General features: G+C 49.1%; 2 protein-coding genes across 4 annotated transcripts in view; one reads left to right on the top strand and one right to left on the bottom strand.

Annotated features, from left to right (window-relative positions):
- Positions 1-1,206: 1,206 nt before the first annotated feature.
- On the bottom strand, positions 1,207-2,247 carry LOC119177821 (ubiquitin-conjugating enzyme E2 Z). The gene has a single exon (XM_037429009.2). The coding sequence runs from the start codon at positions 2,180-2,182 to the stop codon at positions 1,463-1,465; it is 720 nt and encodes a 239-aa protein (XP_037284906.2). The 5' UTR covers positions 2,183-2,247; the 3' UTR covers positions 1,207-1,462.
- A 6,969-nt stretch (positions 2,248-9,216) lies between these two features.
- The window catches only part of LOC119178738 (uncharacterized), a 120,592-nt gene continuing 113,188 nt past the window's right edge, over positions 9,217-16,620 (top strand). Inside the window, exon 1 of one of the 3 annotated variants that reach the window (XM_075887469.1) lies at positions 9,217-12,835. In XM_075887469.1, coding sequence (XP_075743584.1) covers positions 10,868-12,835 — 1,968 coding nt within the window. In that variant the 5' untranslated portion in view covers positions 9,217-10,867. The remainder of the gene's footprint in view (positions 12,836-16,620) is intronic. The other 2 variants (XM_075887470.1, XM_075887471.1) reach the window with 2 other exon arrangements.

Genomic DNA, 16,620 nt, shown 5'->3' with positions numbered 1-16,620 from the left:
TCCCTACCGACAAAACCTTCGCCGACTACACGGCGGAATCCCTACGCGCTCTGGCGCTAACTTCCGTCTTCTGCTTTCCCATCTCCGCTGCTCGGTTAAATACCTTCCGCGTGAGATTCCAGAAAGTTCTCGTCATTTTGTCGGCGCGATACGCAGCGAAGGCTGGGGAGACGGCCGAAGGCCGTCTGCGACGGATGATTCAACCCGGCATCACCCCGCCCCTTTCCATCTAGAACATTCGAGGGCTTGCTCGGGCGCCGATGTGGGCTGAGGAGGTTCGTCGGCGAACCCACGCTTCCAAGGGAGAGAGTCGCGCGCCCGGGAGTTTTTAGATGTTTGTTTTCTTTTTTTTATCGTTGACCTCGCGGCGTCACTCCGGCATTCGTCGTGAGAATTCGGCGGCGCGCCCTTTTTGAGCGCTCGTTTTGTGACAGTTGGCTACCTAGTTATATAAACATCACAAATTTACTCCTATTGCATGGGCGTCACATCGTTAACGTCAATCGTGGTTAAGCGCTATCCACGGAAGTTTATATATGTAGCATTGTCAAGGTCTACCACCTTCGCGAGCTCAAGGGCTACATGTCAGCTTATACCGCTTTTGGTGTTGCTAATACCCTGTTGTTGTTTGCATTGTTGCGCAACTGTAAACAGCTGGTTATATAAAACACATGCGATTCTTCAACGTGTCTTTGCGTACAGCATTTGTACGCATGTTTAGCGGGATTTCGTAACATTTCGCTAAAAAACTACAACACAGTCATTTTCCCTCTGCATGCTTCGCATAAAATCGATTCCTAAGGGACATGGGATCTGCTGCTTTTTTATAAAAAAATTGTCGAATCATATTACTTCCACCAGTGCTGTGGGTTTCTGCAGACAACTCAGTTAACATTATTTTCATAAACAAAGTATTTGAAGGAATTTTGGAAAATAACAAAATCCGTTTTTTATAAGACGGTGCAATGTGTAACACGCGGCTGTTCAACACGTCTGTGCATACATCACTTCTACATGTTTAGTATCTCTTTTTTCATGTTCAGGAGCAAAGGCATGCACTTAAAGAAAGGGAAAAGAATTTGGCTACTACATATGCAGGTGTCTCATTATGCTTAATGAAAATATTGTGGACACATACACCCATCTGGCTCTTCATATTTCAACTCAGAGACAAGAGGTAAACGTAAATTCGTGCTAAAACATCACCCCTGCACGTAAAATTTGCGATCTGCAGACACAAAGAAGCAAAAAGCATATAAACAAGAATGAGTCATTGTTTTACACTTGAAGAAAATCTCTGCTTTTTAATGCACTAGCAAATATCAAATCTTCGTTATATACGTTCCCTGCCAAAATTTTTAAAAGCATAATTTTGCGTTCAGTGGTCGCCGTGCAGAGTTGGCGACAGTTCCACGATTGCGTCATGCCTCTCTGCTCTTCGCCGTTGCCGAAAAAGACAACTTCACTCGTTATTTTGCTGTCCATCAGCCTCCTTCTTTTCGTCGACCTTTTTTTTGATGTCGCGAAGACGCTGGAGGAGGGACTCGTAGTCGCTCTTGCCCGTTATCCACGAGAAAATTCCCGAGGAGGAGCCGATCTGCGCCTTGACGGAGTCCTCGTACTTGGCGTAGTTGTCGACGAAGTACTTGAGGGCCTGCTTTTTCAAAGGTGGTGGCATCGCATCCGAGGGTGGCGGTTCCTTCAGGCAGCCTTCGAGCGTGTCGCATATCGCGATGCTGAGCGTGTTGTGGCGCATTCGCTCCTCGGCGCCGTCGGACAACAAGGACAGTATGGACACCAGCAGGCTGCCGACGGTCTGAGCCGGGCTCCAAGCCAGTCCAAGTGTGTCGAGGCAAATGGATCCCCCGTGGATGTGGGCGTTGAACGACACCCTCTTCTCGGCTCCGGTCAAGAAGCACGCGTAAGGTGGTCGTATCGGGTAGTCTGGGGGGCACTTGAGCACCAAGTGGAACAGGCCGCCTTCGAGAGGAGAGTCCCAGGAACCAACGATGACGGCGTGCACCACAGTAATGTCGTTCTCTTCGGGCGCCGCGAATACGCATGACGCAGGGTCGGCGTGCAGCTCTGCCAGGTCACGCTGTATCCTCTGCACACACTGCGGCGTCGGTTGCTCGGCTTTGTACATGTCCAAGAAACGTTGCAGCACAGTAGCCATTTCCATCGAGCTTTTCCTGCACCGAAGAGTGGTCTTAAGCAGATATGGTGGTCGCGGCAAGGTCACGAGCGCCTGCGGTGATTGACAAAGAAGACGTTAAGCGTGGCAGATTTCCACGGTGACCCCACTGGAGCCATTTCAGAAAGCTCGAGGTTTTAATTACTAAATTCCGATGCCGTGTCTCCCCCTCTCCTAAACCTGTATCTACACAGAGCTGGTCAGACAATATCGCCCCTCTGCGCATTCTGCGGAGAAGTGGAATCAATAGAACATTATTTTTTGTATTGTTGCCGATACGATATACTTAGAAGGCTTCTAGTTATTGCATTTCTGAAAATAGGCGTTAGATGGACGGCGGAAACTGCACTAAGCTTTGGTGCCTCAATTTGGGGACATTGCCACAGGGATGCTTTCAATGCCGTTTGCGACTATATTCAGGCATCCAAACGTATACCTTTGGGATCTTCAATCAAACAATTATTATTTATTACCCAAAAAATTCTAAATGGTGAGGTGAAGTAAACGCAGCTGAGTGGTAATCGCAACACCAGAAATCTCAAAATGTCTCAACTTGACTTTTCCATTTTTTCTTTTTTCGTTTGCTCTTATTTGTGTGGTGTTCCTTACATTATTCATATTATAATACAACTTCATTACACATAGTTATAATGCTCACAGTAAAAATGCACTACGCTTTCTTGGCCAATCCCCCTGAGTGGATGTGAGCCATTAGTCCAGGGAGACAAACAAACAAATAGCGTGGTACATGCTTTCCCTAGCCTGAAGGTAAAAGGTATTGACTTGCATTAACCGCCGGCTTCTCGGCCAATTCCCCTTAGTGGGGGAGAGCCACAAAAGAAAGTATCAAGCAAGCAAGCAAGCAAGCAAACATGCTTCGCTTCCTTGCATGAACCTCTGTTCTGGCTCTTACCCACCAGAGAAATTGGCCAAGAAGCTGGCGGTTAAAGTAAAGAAAAAATTAAAGTCTGCGCAGGAGAAAAGCAAAATAGATGTTTTCGTTTCAATTCTCTCACTGGTCCGCTGTTCGCTCTGTTCTTAAAAGTTGTCTGCTGTTCGAGCGCTCCTGTGATTCCTGTCCCAGTGGGGTTAACTTTTTTTTTTTTTTTGGCCAGCTCGCCAGGATGCTTTCGAAAGGTCGCCAATTTTTGCCTTAAGTCACTAAACAATGATGATGATGATAATAATTTTTTCCTAAATCGGTAGTTTTTGACTTGATAAATCACATGAAGACATTATTCCTCGTTTAAACAATATCGTAAATAAATTTACATTGTGGCGAATGAAGTTGTACTGCGCTGCTACCTCCTGGCTACGTCACTGTGAACCGGTGAGAAGCTGTAGTCCACCTGTTTGCGCTGAATCACGAGCTGTTCAACTGTCGTTCGAAGCCACTTTTAACTGGAACATAAGGAGTAGGAATCCTGGCAGGCAGATGGTCAACTTGCGCTTCCTATGCCAAGCACTCTGGGCCGCAAAGGACACGAAAACGGGTGTGTGGTTCGTCCTTTTGGGGGGTAACTGCATTGCCGCCGCCACCCCCTGATTGATAGTATGAATGTGGTCAGTATTACCTGACTGATAGTATGAATGTGGTCGATTGTTGAGTAGCCTGTTCTAAATCCTGCTTGTTCCTTTGGTTGATTGAATTCTAATGTTTTCTTAACTCTGTTAGCAATTACCTTTGTAAGTAGTTTGTATACTACGGAGATCAAGCTGATCGGCCTGTAATTCTTCAAATCCTTGTCTACTCCTTTCTTGTGTATCAAGAAGATGTTAGCAATCTTCCAAGGCTCTAGTACTCTTACCGTCAGGAGGCACCCTGTAAACAGGGTGGCTAGTTTTTCTAGCACAATCTGTCCTCCATCTTTCGGCAGATCTGATGTTACCTTGTCCTCACCAGCAGCATTACCTGTTTGCGTGCTCTCCAAGGCTTTTCTGACTTCTTCTATCATTACTGGTGGGGTTTCATCTGTGTTACTGCTAGTTCTTGCGTCTCTCATAATCATATGGTGGTTTTGGGACGTTAAACCCCACAAATCAATCAATTACTGCTAGTTCTTATAGTATTAAGGTCGGGTTTGTCCTGGTTACTGTACAGGTAAAACTCCTCCGCTATTTTAAGTATCCTATCCATATTGGTAGTTATTTTGCCTTCTTTGTCCCTTAGTGCAGACATCCGATTTCTGCCTATCCCAAGTTTCCCCTTCACTGCCTTGACCATTGCCACAACCATTACTCCCCAAAGGATGAACGATTCGTCCTTTCGGGAGTAACTGTCAGGGGATGAACTGTTTAGTCATCAGTAGGTTGAGGGACGAAATGTCAAGGAGTAAACGTTACCCCTGTGTGGGAGCAACTGACTGTATAGGGAAGAACTGTTAGTCCCATCATTTGCTCCTTCTCAAAAAAAAATAATTTTTTTTACAATTTCTGGCTGAATTACCAAGAACTTGGAGGTTGATGAATGCATTTGACGACATATACAATCAATACACAAAAAGTAAATTCAGACCCCGCCGCGGTAGTCTAGTGGCTAAGGTACTCGGCTGCTGACCCGCAGGTCGCGGGTTCGAATCCCGGCTGTGGCGGCTGCATTTCCGATGGAGGCGGAAATGTTGTAGGCCCGTGTGCTCAGATTTGGGTGCACGCTAAAGAACCCTAGGTGGTCAAAATTTCCGGAGCCCTCCACTACGGCGTCTCTCATAATCATATGGTGGTTTTGGGACGTTAAACCCTACAAATTAATTAAAAGTAAATTCAGAAATAGACTACAGAAAATTCCCGACAAACACACATGATTCGAACTCGTGACCATTGGATCGGCAGTCGTGTACGCGAACCACTATACCACACCCCAGTTCATATTGGAGTGAAAATTACCGGGGCATATGTAGGCACCGTCAAAACGCTGCGCGTTCTGCCATGTCCCTCAAGCTATAAAAGATTTCTTATTGGTCTTAAGCCTTCAGTGTTTGGCAAGCAACCATTAGGTGATCACGTACGTGAAAATGTGAAATGCGTTGAATATGTATTTCTGCGTGCGTGGTTTGGGCTGGTTTGTATGTTTGTTGAGCAAATGTATATATAAACGTTCCCGTATATGTTGCCGTCGCTGTGTTAAGCTTGCTCGCTTACAGAACGCGGTTGTTCAGCGAAAATATGTGTTTAATGACAAAAAAAAAAGAGAACGCTTAAAGAAATAGCCAAGTTTATTCAGCGACTCGTGTCGATTCTGCACCATCGTGCGCACACATCACATTTTATTAGTACAAAATATACAATCTAGGAGCTACAATAAAGAAACAATGCTTCATGGGAATGGATGCTGTCCAGCCGACTTCACGAAGTGCAACCACCCCTTTGACAGCTGCTGAGAGCGTGTTCGCAGCTGCAAAATATTAACTTTCATCGGAAGGCGCAACGCTTTCATTCATTGGCTGTCTAAAAAAGTAATTGCAGAAGCATTCATTATTTCAGACAGAACTGTTCATGCACTTGGATTTACGTCCAATCACGTAAAATTTAAAAAAAACAGTTTTTTCACAGAACCCGTCATAATGCAATGGAACAGTTCAAAACGTGTTATGAAGCGCAAGAAGCCCGCTCTCGAGCTTTCTCTGCGATACGCGTAGGGGCGCACTTATTTATCAATGAAGCTCGTGCTTCATTTTAGAGATTTAAAACTGAAACATGCCTAGCATCGCTACAAACGAGCGAAATCACCGACGTGGTCGCCGACTGCCTGTGTTAGCCGTGTCAAGCCAAGCTAGATATGCAATGTCAACAGCAGACCTTCCTAAATTAGTTGTTTACTTTCTAAAAAAATGACATTGTGTGGAGTTTAGGTGAATTTATTTTTTAAAGTGCGGCAATCTCTGTGGAACAATGCTTACATGTGCTGCACTCAAAGCAAAACAATTTATGAACAGCTGTACTTGCTACAGCTAATGGCTACCACGTTTCCATGGCTCATGTACATTTGTGACGGGGCAGCTCTCGAAACGCTGTGTAGCGCGGGCTCACTAACCAAGCCGGTTTTCTTCCCGAAGAACGTGAGTGTTAAACAAACGTTGCTCATTACATATCAACAGCACAGAGATAAATCTCTTGGAGTGATGCCAGTCTTGTTTACACTCACCATTCAGGCGATATTCCAGTCGGCGCGTAGCATTTCGATAGCGTAGCACTTCATTCAAGTGTCGGATCACGTTTCCGACAGCGCAGAGATGATTCAGTGCACCGCAAGAGACAGCAATCACAACCACAAACCATAACACATCCACAACACACCGTTACACCAACGAGGGTTACCTTGACGAGAACATCAGGCCGCGCATTGATACAGCATGAGCACGAGCACTTTTTTTTTTAGGACGAGGCTTACACATTTGCTTATGTTTTCACTAAATAAACAATATTACTTTGCTCTTGACGTAGCTGTAGTTCTCACGGCCATTTACCCTAACTCAAACTGTTGACAGCTCATTCGTTTAGGTAACTATTTGCTTACGCGCATGCCGACCATTCCTTCGAGGCCACGTCTGCGCCGGCAAGTTCCGCGGGAGTAAGCGTTGCTCCGCATGGTCTAACAGTTCCTCCCTCTGTTTGCACATGACACTCTAGTCTTGCAGTTAATCTCTCCACGGACTAACTGTTAGTTTTAGGGACTAAATGCAGCACTACCCCCATTTCGCTACCTTTTCGATCATTTGCGGCTTATATAGAGTGTGGCAAAGAAAATAAATTCTGGAGAAGAGAGCACGGGCGCAGTGTGCACCCTGGCGACGTCACTATCAGCCACGGATATGGCATGGCGAAAAGAAGTTACGTAAGTGTTCGTCATGATATGGGTCATGCGTCATGAAACGCACCCACTCTCCTCCGTGGTGGTTAAGTGCTCGTAGTGTTGCTACGCCAGTAAGGCTACAACAGAGGTTAACTTGAACACCTTCCTCTTGCAGTGCGCTAGCAGGCGTGACATGTGCCAACGAAACATAAAAGAGAAAAACATGGGTTTCTACGATGGAACGTGATGTCACTCTGCAGTAACAAGGAGCGCATCTAATCTAAACTCAGTTCCTTATCATCTGTCAGCTATCAGTCAATAGCGGCAATGCGTTGTTTGACGACATACAGTTGGCACCCCGCCCTCCAAATTGAGTGAAGGCCTCTGTACGAAGAGAGGACACTTCAGAAAGTGACAACTTCGCACTCTCTTTGTAAACTCTACTTGCCACGCACGACTACAAAACTTGGTTGGTATGTCCGAGGCAGTGTTTGCTGTTGCAGAATGTCCTTTTTTTTTTTTTCACCAGGTCTGATGGGTGGATTTGGAAGAAATAATGCAGTGGAACGTCAAGGGACTCTGACTTAACCTGGACGGTGAACAAGAAGTTTTAAGTAAATTTTGTGCTCAGGTTCTGAGTGGGCAGAACACACACACCTTCATTTCCCACATACTAACTTCTCCCGCCAGTATGTCGCACCATGCGGCGGTGCGACCATTATTTTGGACCTACGGCGCTGTCCAGGCATGTGGAGTATAGCCCTTCAGATCCATCCAAGCCAATCAGCACTAGACACTGTGGCAGTTCAGGCTGTATTTTTTAAGAAACTGATTACAGTCTGCTCGCTTTAAGTATTTCTCATAGCCACACAAATACAAACACGGTTGGGTCACAGCCGAGCAATGGACAGCCGAGCTCGTGGGCACTCAGTTCACCCGTGCCTATCTCTCTATACCACCCCTTTATATACTATACTACGTATAGGTATGCATCTGCTGTTTCTCTCTTTGTTATGTCTGTTTTTGTATATATTTCTCTGACTTATTTATATTTTCTCACGACACTTTCTATCTATTAGGCTCTTATTTTCTTTTCCATGTATCTCTCTGTAGTCGTACTCTAACCTTCTATCTTTTTTCTCGTTGTTCCATTTCATTCTGTTTCTCTCTCTCTCTCCTCTGTCGCCCCTCCTTTCCCTCCCAACTGTCCTCCTCACACTCGCTTCTCTTTCACACCCCTTCCTACTATACAGAGCTATGCCATGTCCCGATAGCAGAGCTGGATAGCCGAATTGCTATTGGACATTCGCCTTCGGTTCGTGGGTACGCGCGCTCGAATCTAGTTCTGGTTTATGATTATGATGATTTTCGATCAGCAACAAACGCCCAAGGTCGATTGTAATAGCTCCTCTGCTGTCACATCCATTTCAATGTTTATTAAATCACTTGTCGCAACCTTATCTTCTTCTTGGCGATCTCAATGCACGCGGCAGCTTGTGGGGCTACCTCGCATTTGAATGGATGAATGGATGCAGTTGCGTAGCCACGGGCTGGAGCAAGGTTTAACGTCACTACTCCTACATTCCAATTTCGGATTCGTGTGAAAGTTGCTCGTATATATTTTCAAGTGACCGTGAGCTTAAGCGCTCTCATCGCTAGGTCCCTCTCCCTGATCAGATTAGCGTATCCTCACGTAGGCGTCGCGCGGAGTTTCTTTGCGCCCGCACACCGGCAGGGCATTTCACTCTCGCGTGACCTCCTCTCACATTCCACTGAAAGGAACACCTTACGTGGTCGGCACGCGGCGAATGTGTGCTGCATAGCGAGAGTGAGAACGGAGCGTTCGCTGCTACGAGGAGAGTCTGTGTCGCTCTTGCCGAAACCTCCTGGCACGAATCCTTTCTGCCTCCGACTTCACCTGGCAGACCGGCAACGGGCGCATTTAACGCCTTGGTTCGCGGGCACACTCTCCGACTACTAAATAAACGGCTTTTTTGACGCCTCGTCGTTCGTCGTTTTACAACTTCGGAACGAACAGAGGAGGAAAAAGAAAGCGAGGGCCACGCGACCACGCACTCAGCAGCGGCGTTTTCGCTCGGCACCACCTTCGGACACGCGCTGCCGCGGCGGGAACAGGCGCCCCGCAGAGTGCGCGCGTGCCCTGGCAATTTGATATACGGACCCCGCCCCCCCACAACGGCCGCGTCGGCGCCGCTCTCGTTCGGCGGGCGGTGGTGGTGTGTTTGTGTGAGTGCCGGCGTCAAAGAGGAGTAGGCCGTTTCCCACTTCCGCGGCGGCCGCCCGGCGGCGGCGAGGCCGCCGCCGCACAACCACTGCGACAGCCGCCACTCCTCGCCGTTCTCATGCTCGAGCGCTGCGCCGGTGCTGGGCGCAGCAGCTTTCTCCAGCCCGGCGTATCCGAAGAGGAGCGTCGTCGTCGGCGAAGGCTGGAGCGATCATCATCTCGGCTACCGTGAGAGGATGCCCGCGGGAGTCGGTTAGTAGCGCCTCGAGGAGGCAGGAAGAAGGCGCTGCTGTGGAGGCGGCTGCTCCTCCGCAGCGTGCTGCTCCAGAACAGAGTGGAGTTCTCCTCTGAGAGACAGGAGACTGCTGCTCACCCACCACAGGGACCCTTATAAGGACGTGGCGACACTTATAGCAGCAGCTGCCGCCCGCAGGAGCTGCGGCGGCGGCCCTGCTTGCCGCGGGTCCCACCGCTTAGCTGTGCGCGCGAGTGCGGCTGACGCTTTGCTGCACGGCTGCCCCGAGGCGCTGCCGTAGCAGCCGCTGCTCCTTCGGCGCTGCCACCGCCCTAGGACACAGGCCCGCAGCAGCCGGAGCTTTTTTTAGGAAGAGCGAGGAAGGCGGCGGACCGCGTTTCGCCAGGCCGACGTCGTCATCTCCCACCGCCGCTTGAGAGAGGAGCTGCTGCGTGTCCTCATCTCTGCATCCCGCGGACGCCTCCGCATCATCTCGGCCACTCTGCCGATTGAACGTTCGACAGACCGATGTGACATGTGAACCGTGTGCCTATTGATTTTTTTTACTTGTTTTATTTTGCGTCTGCATCTTTCGTTTCCTCGAAGCTGGAATCCTCCGCCGTGTGCTGCCACCCCTAGTAACTCGAGGTACCCGTAACGTGTCTGTGACTCGTGCGAGGCGCTTTATTTAAGACTGCTGAGCCGTGTGAGGTGCGCGTGTGAGTCAACCGTGGTGGGCTCCCGGGCCAGCCAGCGACGCCTGCGTCGTTGTCGGTTCTTCGTTTACCTCTTCATCGGGAAGTACGCCATCCAGTTTCTTCGCACTGTGCCTTCCGAACGTGGATCGTTAGATGCAGTCATTGTCTTGTTCTAATTATCTCATATTTCTCGCGTGACTTTTTTTTTTTTAGCATCTGGTGCCTCATTTTTGCGGCCTACGTCCACTTCTCGCAACTTTTTCTCTTCCCATCTTTGTGCGTTTGTGTTCAAGCGTTTGGTGTGCGTGTGTGAGTGTGTTTGGTGCCGTCCTCGGATACCACTCCGCGGAGATTCTTTCGTGTCTGGAAAGAAAACCGTGCGTCTCCTTGACGAGGTTCTCTCTTTCTCTCTCTGCACTTCTCCGAGACACGGTCGTCGCGTTGCGCTTCCTACTTCATTTAAAGTGGTGCCATTTTGCGACAGGGCACTACGCTGCGTGCCGTTGCTACTGCCGTGTCAAGTGCACTCATTCTCGCTTTGATGAAGACACACGCTAGGCGCTCGACAACGACCTTTACGCTGGTGACGAAAGCGAACGCTGCGCCGTGCGCCTTAGAGGATGGGCTGCTACGCCGTCCCGCAGCGGTGGTTGCGAGAAGCCTCGTGATGGCATAAAATAGGAAGTGAAAAAGTAACAATAAGATTATGCTGAGTTATGCGTGCTGCCAATACGTGGTGACGAGAGTGACCCTGTACCACAGCGCACTGGTGGACTTGTCTCGAAGTCGTTCGGTGCACGTGGTTGAGCACGAACCCTGCTGTCCGGATCCGCAGTTAATATCGGCGAACAATTGCAAAGCCGTGCACTACGGTGTGTGCTCGCCCTTGCTAAAGCTACCATCGTACGCGGTGAGGCCGGCGTCGGCCGCCATCATCATGGCACCGCAGCCTCCCAGGCCGCAGTCAGCGACATCTACGGTAACGGACTTGAGTATAGATGGGCTGGATCCCGTCGAACTCTTGGCCGTTGATTTAGAAGGCAAGCTCGAAGCGCTAGTCAACTCTTTCGTCGCTCAGGACAAAGTGAAAACCGCGGCCAGGAAGTCCAAAACAGCCATGACTTCGTCACAGGCTTCGACCACTAAGAAGCTGGCTTCGAACCAGTCTACCGTAGGAGCGGGCAGTTCCAGCGTGGTACCATCGTCGTACGGGGGAAAGCAAGAGTCAAAACCTTCCGTGAAGGATGACTTGAATAAAAAGCGACTCAAAAGTGCTGATCCTGAAGTGAAGGGCGCGAGCAAGACAAAAAACGACAAATTGGCCAGCGACGCTGCGCCCAGAAAGCTCGGCACCGTTCTGGTGACATCCGGCACAGGTGTGACAACGAAGAAGGATGTAACCGCTCGCGTCACGTCTGGAGGAACTAAAACGCCAGCGAGTGCTGCCACTTCGAAAGATCTTACGTCCAATCTGAAGGCTTCAAAAATGTCTCCCGCGTACAATTCGCACGAGAGTGATGCTACTAAAATGAGAACAGACAAGCCAACCTCAAAGACGAGGTCTCTTCTCGCTGTAGATGGACATGAACACATCCCTTCTTCAGATGTTTCGACAGACAGCGAGAAAACTGAGAAATCGCCTTCTCCAACTCCTGGTAGTCAAAGAAAGGTGTTCAAGCTGTCACCACCGAGTGTTATATCTCTAGTCACTGGAGCTCCTAAACCTTCGACGCCTCCACCCCCTACCTTCAGTGCCACCTATGTTCCAGCCGTGACACCCTCAAAATCAACAACGACGGCAGTGATTGACAACGTGACAGCCCGAGATTCGCCATCTTTGAGGGGGTCTTCTGTGAAAGACAGTGCTAAGGATACCTCCGCTAGGCTTTCGAGCCACTCTAACAGCCCAAAAGAGCTCAACCCCAAGGTTTCTAGTCAACAGCCGTCTAAGCCGGCGAAATTGGACAGTGGCATTGTTTCCAAAGAGCGAAAAACAGTGCACTCTACGTCCTCACCGGTGTCTAAGCCCGTGATCGCCGTGAAGCCCGTCAGCGGCAACAGAAATGCGTCCGCGGTGACCTCCGCTGCCATGGATTATGCCAAATCTCGATTCCAAGGCCTCCCCGAACCAAAACAATTCGAGGAACTTTTCAAGCAGAAGCCCTGCAAGAATGGCCATGTGGTGAACGATGCCAAGAGCCGCTGGGAGTCGTTGACCTCTCCGAGCTCTCCGGCGGAACAGCTGTGGCCCAACAGCGTCGAGAGCAGCAGGAGCGCTCCCGTCGCGATCCCTGGAAGCAACAGCAATCATGATTTGCAGGCGCCTGATTTGGACTCGCCACTGTCGACCTCGCCGAGGCGACTCAACTCGCCGGAAGCGTTGTTCCTGGAGGCCAGTTCACCGCCAAGCATCCCGCACCCGCGGCTCACCTCGTCACAGAAGCAGCACATCCGCGAACGCTCGCTGTCGCCCACCGAGCGCGTTCACATGCACGTGCCCGTGCGCCCTTTTCTCACCAAGGGTTCTGTGGCCGAGCGCGTGTTGCTCTTCGAGCGTTGCCCGGAGCGCGTCGGCCTGGAGCGCACGCCTGCGCCGGCCAAGGCGAGCAAGCAGACGGTGTTCAACGCCTGGAAACAACACCACGGCGCAGTGGACGCCCACTCTGGGTCACAGGTGAGTGAATGGCTGTCGATTATAGACCAGTATGTGACGCTATAGGCATCTTACTCTGGTCGACCCCGGTCCATGGCGCAACTTCAATCAGCCCATGACAGTTGGCATAGACACAACGTACCGGTCACTCTCGGCAAGTCCGCAGAAGCAAATCGAAGAGGCTTTGCACGTGCACTCGTTTTTAAGCGGTCTGTATAAGGCTGTCTTATCTGACGTTTTCAGCTGGAGCATTGGATTTCGGAGGTGACGTCACATCCCGCATGCGGAGGCATTTCTAAATTCAAGCATGCGTTTACGTCTATATAACGCCTCTTCATGACCTGCTGCGCGGAGGGTTTTTTAGATGAAGTTTACGTGACAATTGTTCTCGTTGTCTACTCGTTTCTTTCGTGATTCTTTTTACCTTTCGTTCTGAGTTTTCGTCAGATTCTATACATTGCAACCGTATAATTCGCGATTATTGATTACAAGAAAACAATAGAAGGAATCGTAATAGCAAACTGTCGCGCTATACAGCTCCGAAGTGTGAATTATGCACGTGTACGACGACTTCGCCGTCAACCTTCAGTTCCACGTGCGTCCGCAGCTGTGACGCAAAAGCACCCCCACACAAACATGTCTCTCGGTGATCACAATACTTGCTATAGACTCTCGGGGCGTCCACAATGTGGATTGTTGGATCTTATCTGATGCCCTCGCATAATGCAACGGCGTACCCATAGCAACGAGTAAATGAATTCCGGAACGGGCAAAGCAGCTACTACACGTTATCGATCAGAGATCACGACACAGAGCTATTGTTCCCCGTTACCGTCGGTAAAGAGTAGATGGGAACGGCAGTGCAATGGCGTGAGACGAACCGAGGTTCAGGCTAACGATAACTTGTTATCGAAAAGCGGCTTCAGAATATAATAACTGAAATATTGGGTCCGTGCTATTTAGATAAAGTTATGCAAGATGAGGGTAGGTTGGGTATTCATAAGCAAGTTCAATATAAAGTGAATTCGTACAATTTTCATTACAGGCACAGCATCCTCGAACCAATTAAGATTTGAGAGCATAGCTACTCAAGTAGGACCAATATGCATGCACTCCACCAACGTTCGTCAAAAGTTCTTCTATAGAAGAATTTGACGAACTCGAGAACTGTAGAAGAACTTGATGAATGAAAAACGTTCGTAAAGAGTTCTTCTACAGAAGAACTCTTGACGAACGTTTTTCGAGTGCATATTGGTCTTATAATACTTGAGTATACCCGCCGGTACTCGGCGAGCCACTTTGCGACATAAGCAAGTAGAACCTATCTTCGTTGAAAGTCTGCGGTGCCGCTTTCAGTTCTCGGAGTCATCTTCGTTGAAGTCCCACGTTCTTCCAAGGGTGAAGACAAGACCATCCCGTCATGTCAGTTTAGCCGTCCTTGCCATGGCGTCGCGCCTCGGTTCTTCTCCTGGCTTGGAGGTTTCCTTTTCGGTGTGCTGTTCCTTTTTGTAGGGTCTCTCCGTAAGATCACCTCACGCAGCCGTAGTGGCTGCTTATTTTTTTTCCCCCTACCCAACTCGTTGCCAAAAGCTGTAATGGAGGAATGTAGAGCAGACACAGCGGATGACTGTGAGTCAATCCCTCTCAACGATCCTTGAACAGATGAGACGTCTTGGTACGTTGCCTGAAGAACTCGTCCGTCGAATAAGAGCACCCAGGGTCCGTTTGTCCGTCTAACCTTCTCTTAATAGTTTGAATCAACTGCGGATGGGAATGGCGCTTATCCTGCACGTGGCTATTGTGTTCCATGTTACTTCTGCTCGGGTAAGCCAGCGTGCTTTGCAGCATCTCGCTCGTCGCTGGTCGTCACTTTGGCGCCTGACGATTACTTTGTTGCTGTGGACTCTCTCGCGATTCTTGGGGAGAATTTGTCGGCGTGTCGCGAAGTGTCAGTCAGGTAGATACAGGAAACACATTCAGTATGGCTTCAACTGGGCTGGTACGGCATAGCGAAGAGTAATAATAGTCTGCATTGGGGCATACAGATAAATAACCACTAGACGAAACGGACAGATTGCAAGGACCTTGTCCCTTCCGTCGTCTTGTGGATTCGTTCATCATCATACGGTACAGTCACAAAGTTAACGCACCTGAGGCAGTTTTACGAAAGAACGACCACTGCGACATAACTGCCACGTTCCACTATGCAGGTATTTATTTTGCGCAGTTCTGGTAAAGCCTCAATCTCAGTTTGACTTCTTGCCATGGGAAGACCAGCGCGAACATTGCGTCTTGAAAAAGGGTCCGGTCACCCCTGTATTTGCGAATGTGTGTGACTGTGTGTTTGCCTGCGCGCGTATGCGTGTGTATACTATGTATACAAACAGTAAAAACATTGTATGGGGCCAAACTTTCCCTTTGTTTTTGTTACGCGTATGCAACTGATCCCAAGTAGTGTCAGTGACATCACGGCAACGCAACTTCCCAATATTGTTGGCGAGAAATGTTGGTGCATTGCTTACGTATAGGTGTTTTAGGCCTTGCAGACAGGAAGCACATCGGCTTGCTCACGTAATGCCGAATTAAAAAAAAAACGCACAGCCTTCGCATTACTATACGTTCAGACATACCCCTGCTTTCACGACATACCATACAGTAAGTCACTTCGTTATAGCATTCAGCGTTCTGTTTCTCTTGTATGTTTAATTCAAGAGTGAAGGAAAATGTAAATAGTTTGAGAGCTCGTTTTCTTTGTTAGACACAATATTAATGAGAACTTCCAGACAATCACGCCAAGAAAAGCATAGGGGATGTTGTTAAAATAACCCTAACGAAAACGTGAAGAAATGAAATTGTGCGTGTTGAAAGTCGGTCCCAATAAATCTTGCGCGAACGCGGAAAAGAAAGGCAGCATGGAATGTGTGCGAACTGTTCTAACGACCTACATATTTACGGAGCGCATTCATCCTCAATGCGCGCGATATCTGTCGCGCCGTTATACGGCACTATGGGCGCATGCATTTCGTCTGCGTCGTTCATCAAGTTCGCGCAGGTTTGATACGTATACGTGGGTACGCTACCCAAATCAGCGCAGCGATCTTAATAGCACTTACACTGGGCGCATGTTTTGGGGAAAATGGTACGCCTTGAGGAATAAAGAACGAAAAAAAGAGAAAGAAATAGCGGTAAGGGCTGTGGACAATACAACCTGACGACGTGCTAAATAATGTAGTGCGCTGTTGAGTACACCAGTGTTTTTCCGCATGAAAGGCCCGAGAGATTGGGCTGAATGACGTGCAGCCATGAGTAGACTCAGTACCTACACACTGTCTCTCTCTCTCTCTCACTCACTCACTCACTCACTCCTTTGCTCACACCAAGGGAAAGTACGCCATTTATATCCGACGACTGCGCGCTGCATTACTCGCCGAGAACACGGTTATAATCGCCATGAAGAGAGAGAGGGAGAGGTCGAGAAAAGGAAAAGAAGCAACTTCTGCAGCCCTAATTGGGAGCACGGCTCAGCGCCACGCCGTGAAGACTGCGGTCGTCTCTCCGTTGCGGCTTTTTTTCTTTCTTGACGACTGTCCCCGATCGTCTCACTCCGACGAGCGGAAGGGCCGACTTTCCGCGAAGCCGAAATCGCGCGCGTGGTTGTCTTTCGTCGTGTGCGCATAAAATGCCCCAGTCGATGATGATGCGCGCCATTGTGCATCTCCGCAAGTCGGTCGGTCGTCCGCAGAAGAGATGATGTAATGGGAGGAAAAACATATAAGGAAAAAGTCCATTCCTTCCCACCCAGGTCG

Source organism: Rhipicephalus microplus, chromosome 1 (genome assembly GCF_043290135.1).
Source record: "Rhipicephalus microplus isolate Deutch F79 chromosome 1, USDA_Rmic, whole genome shotgun sequence".
In the NCBI taxonomy this organism is placed as follows: Eukaryota; Metazoa; Arthropoda; class Arachnida; order Ixodida; family Ixodidae; genus Rhipicephalus; species Rhipicephalus microplus.
The sequence above is the reverse complement of the archived record's forward strand: the minus strand, read 5'-3'. Positions and strand labels throughout refer to the sequence as shown.

Bases quoted from the DNA above. Each gene is read 5' to 3' on its own strand.
- LOC119177821 (XM_037429009.2), bottom strand. From the start codon at position 2,182: ATGGAAATGGCTACTGTGCTGCAACGTTTCTTGGACATGTACAAAGCC.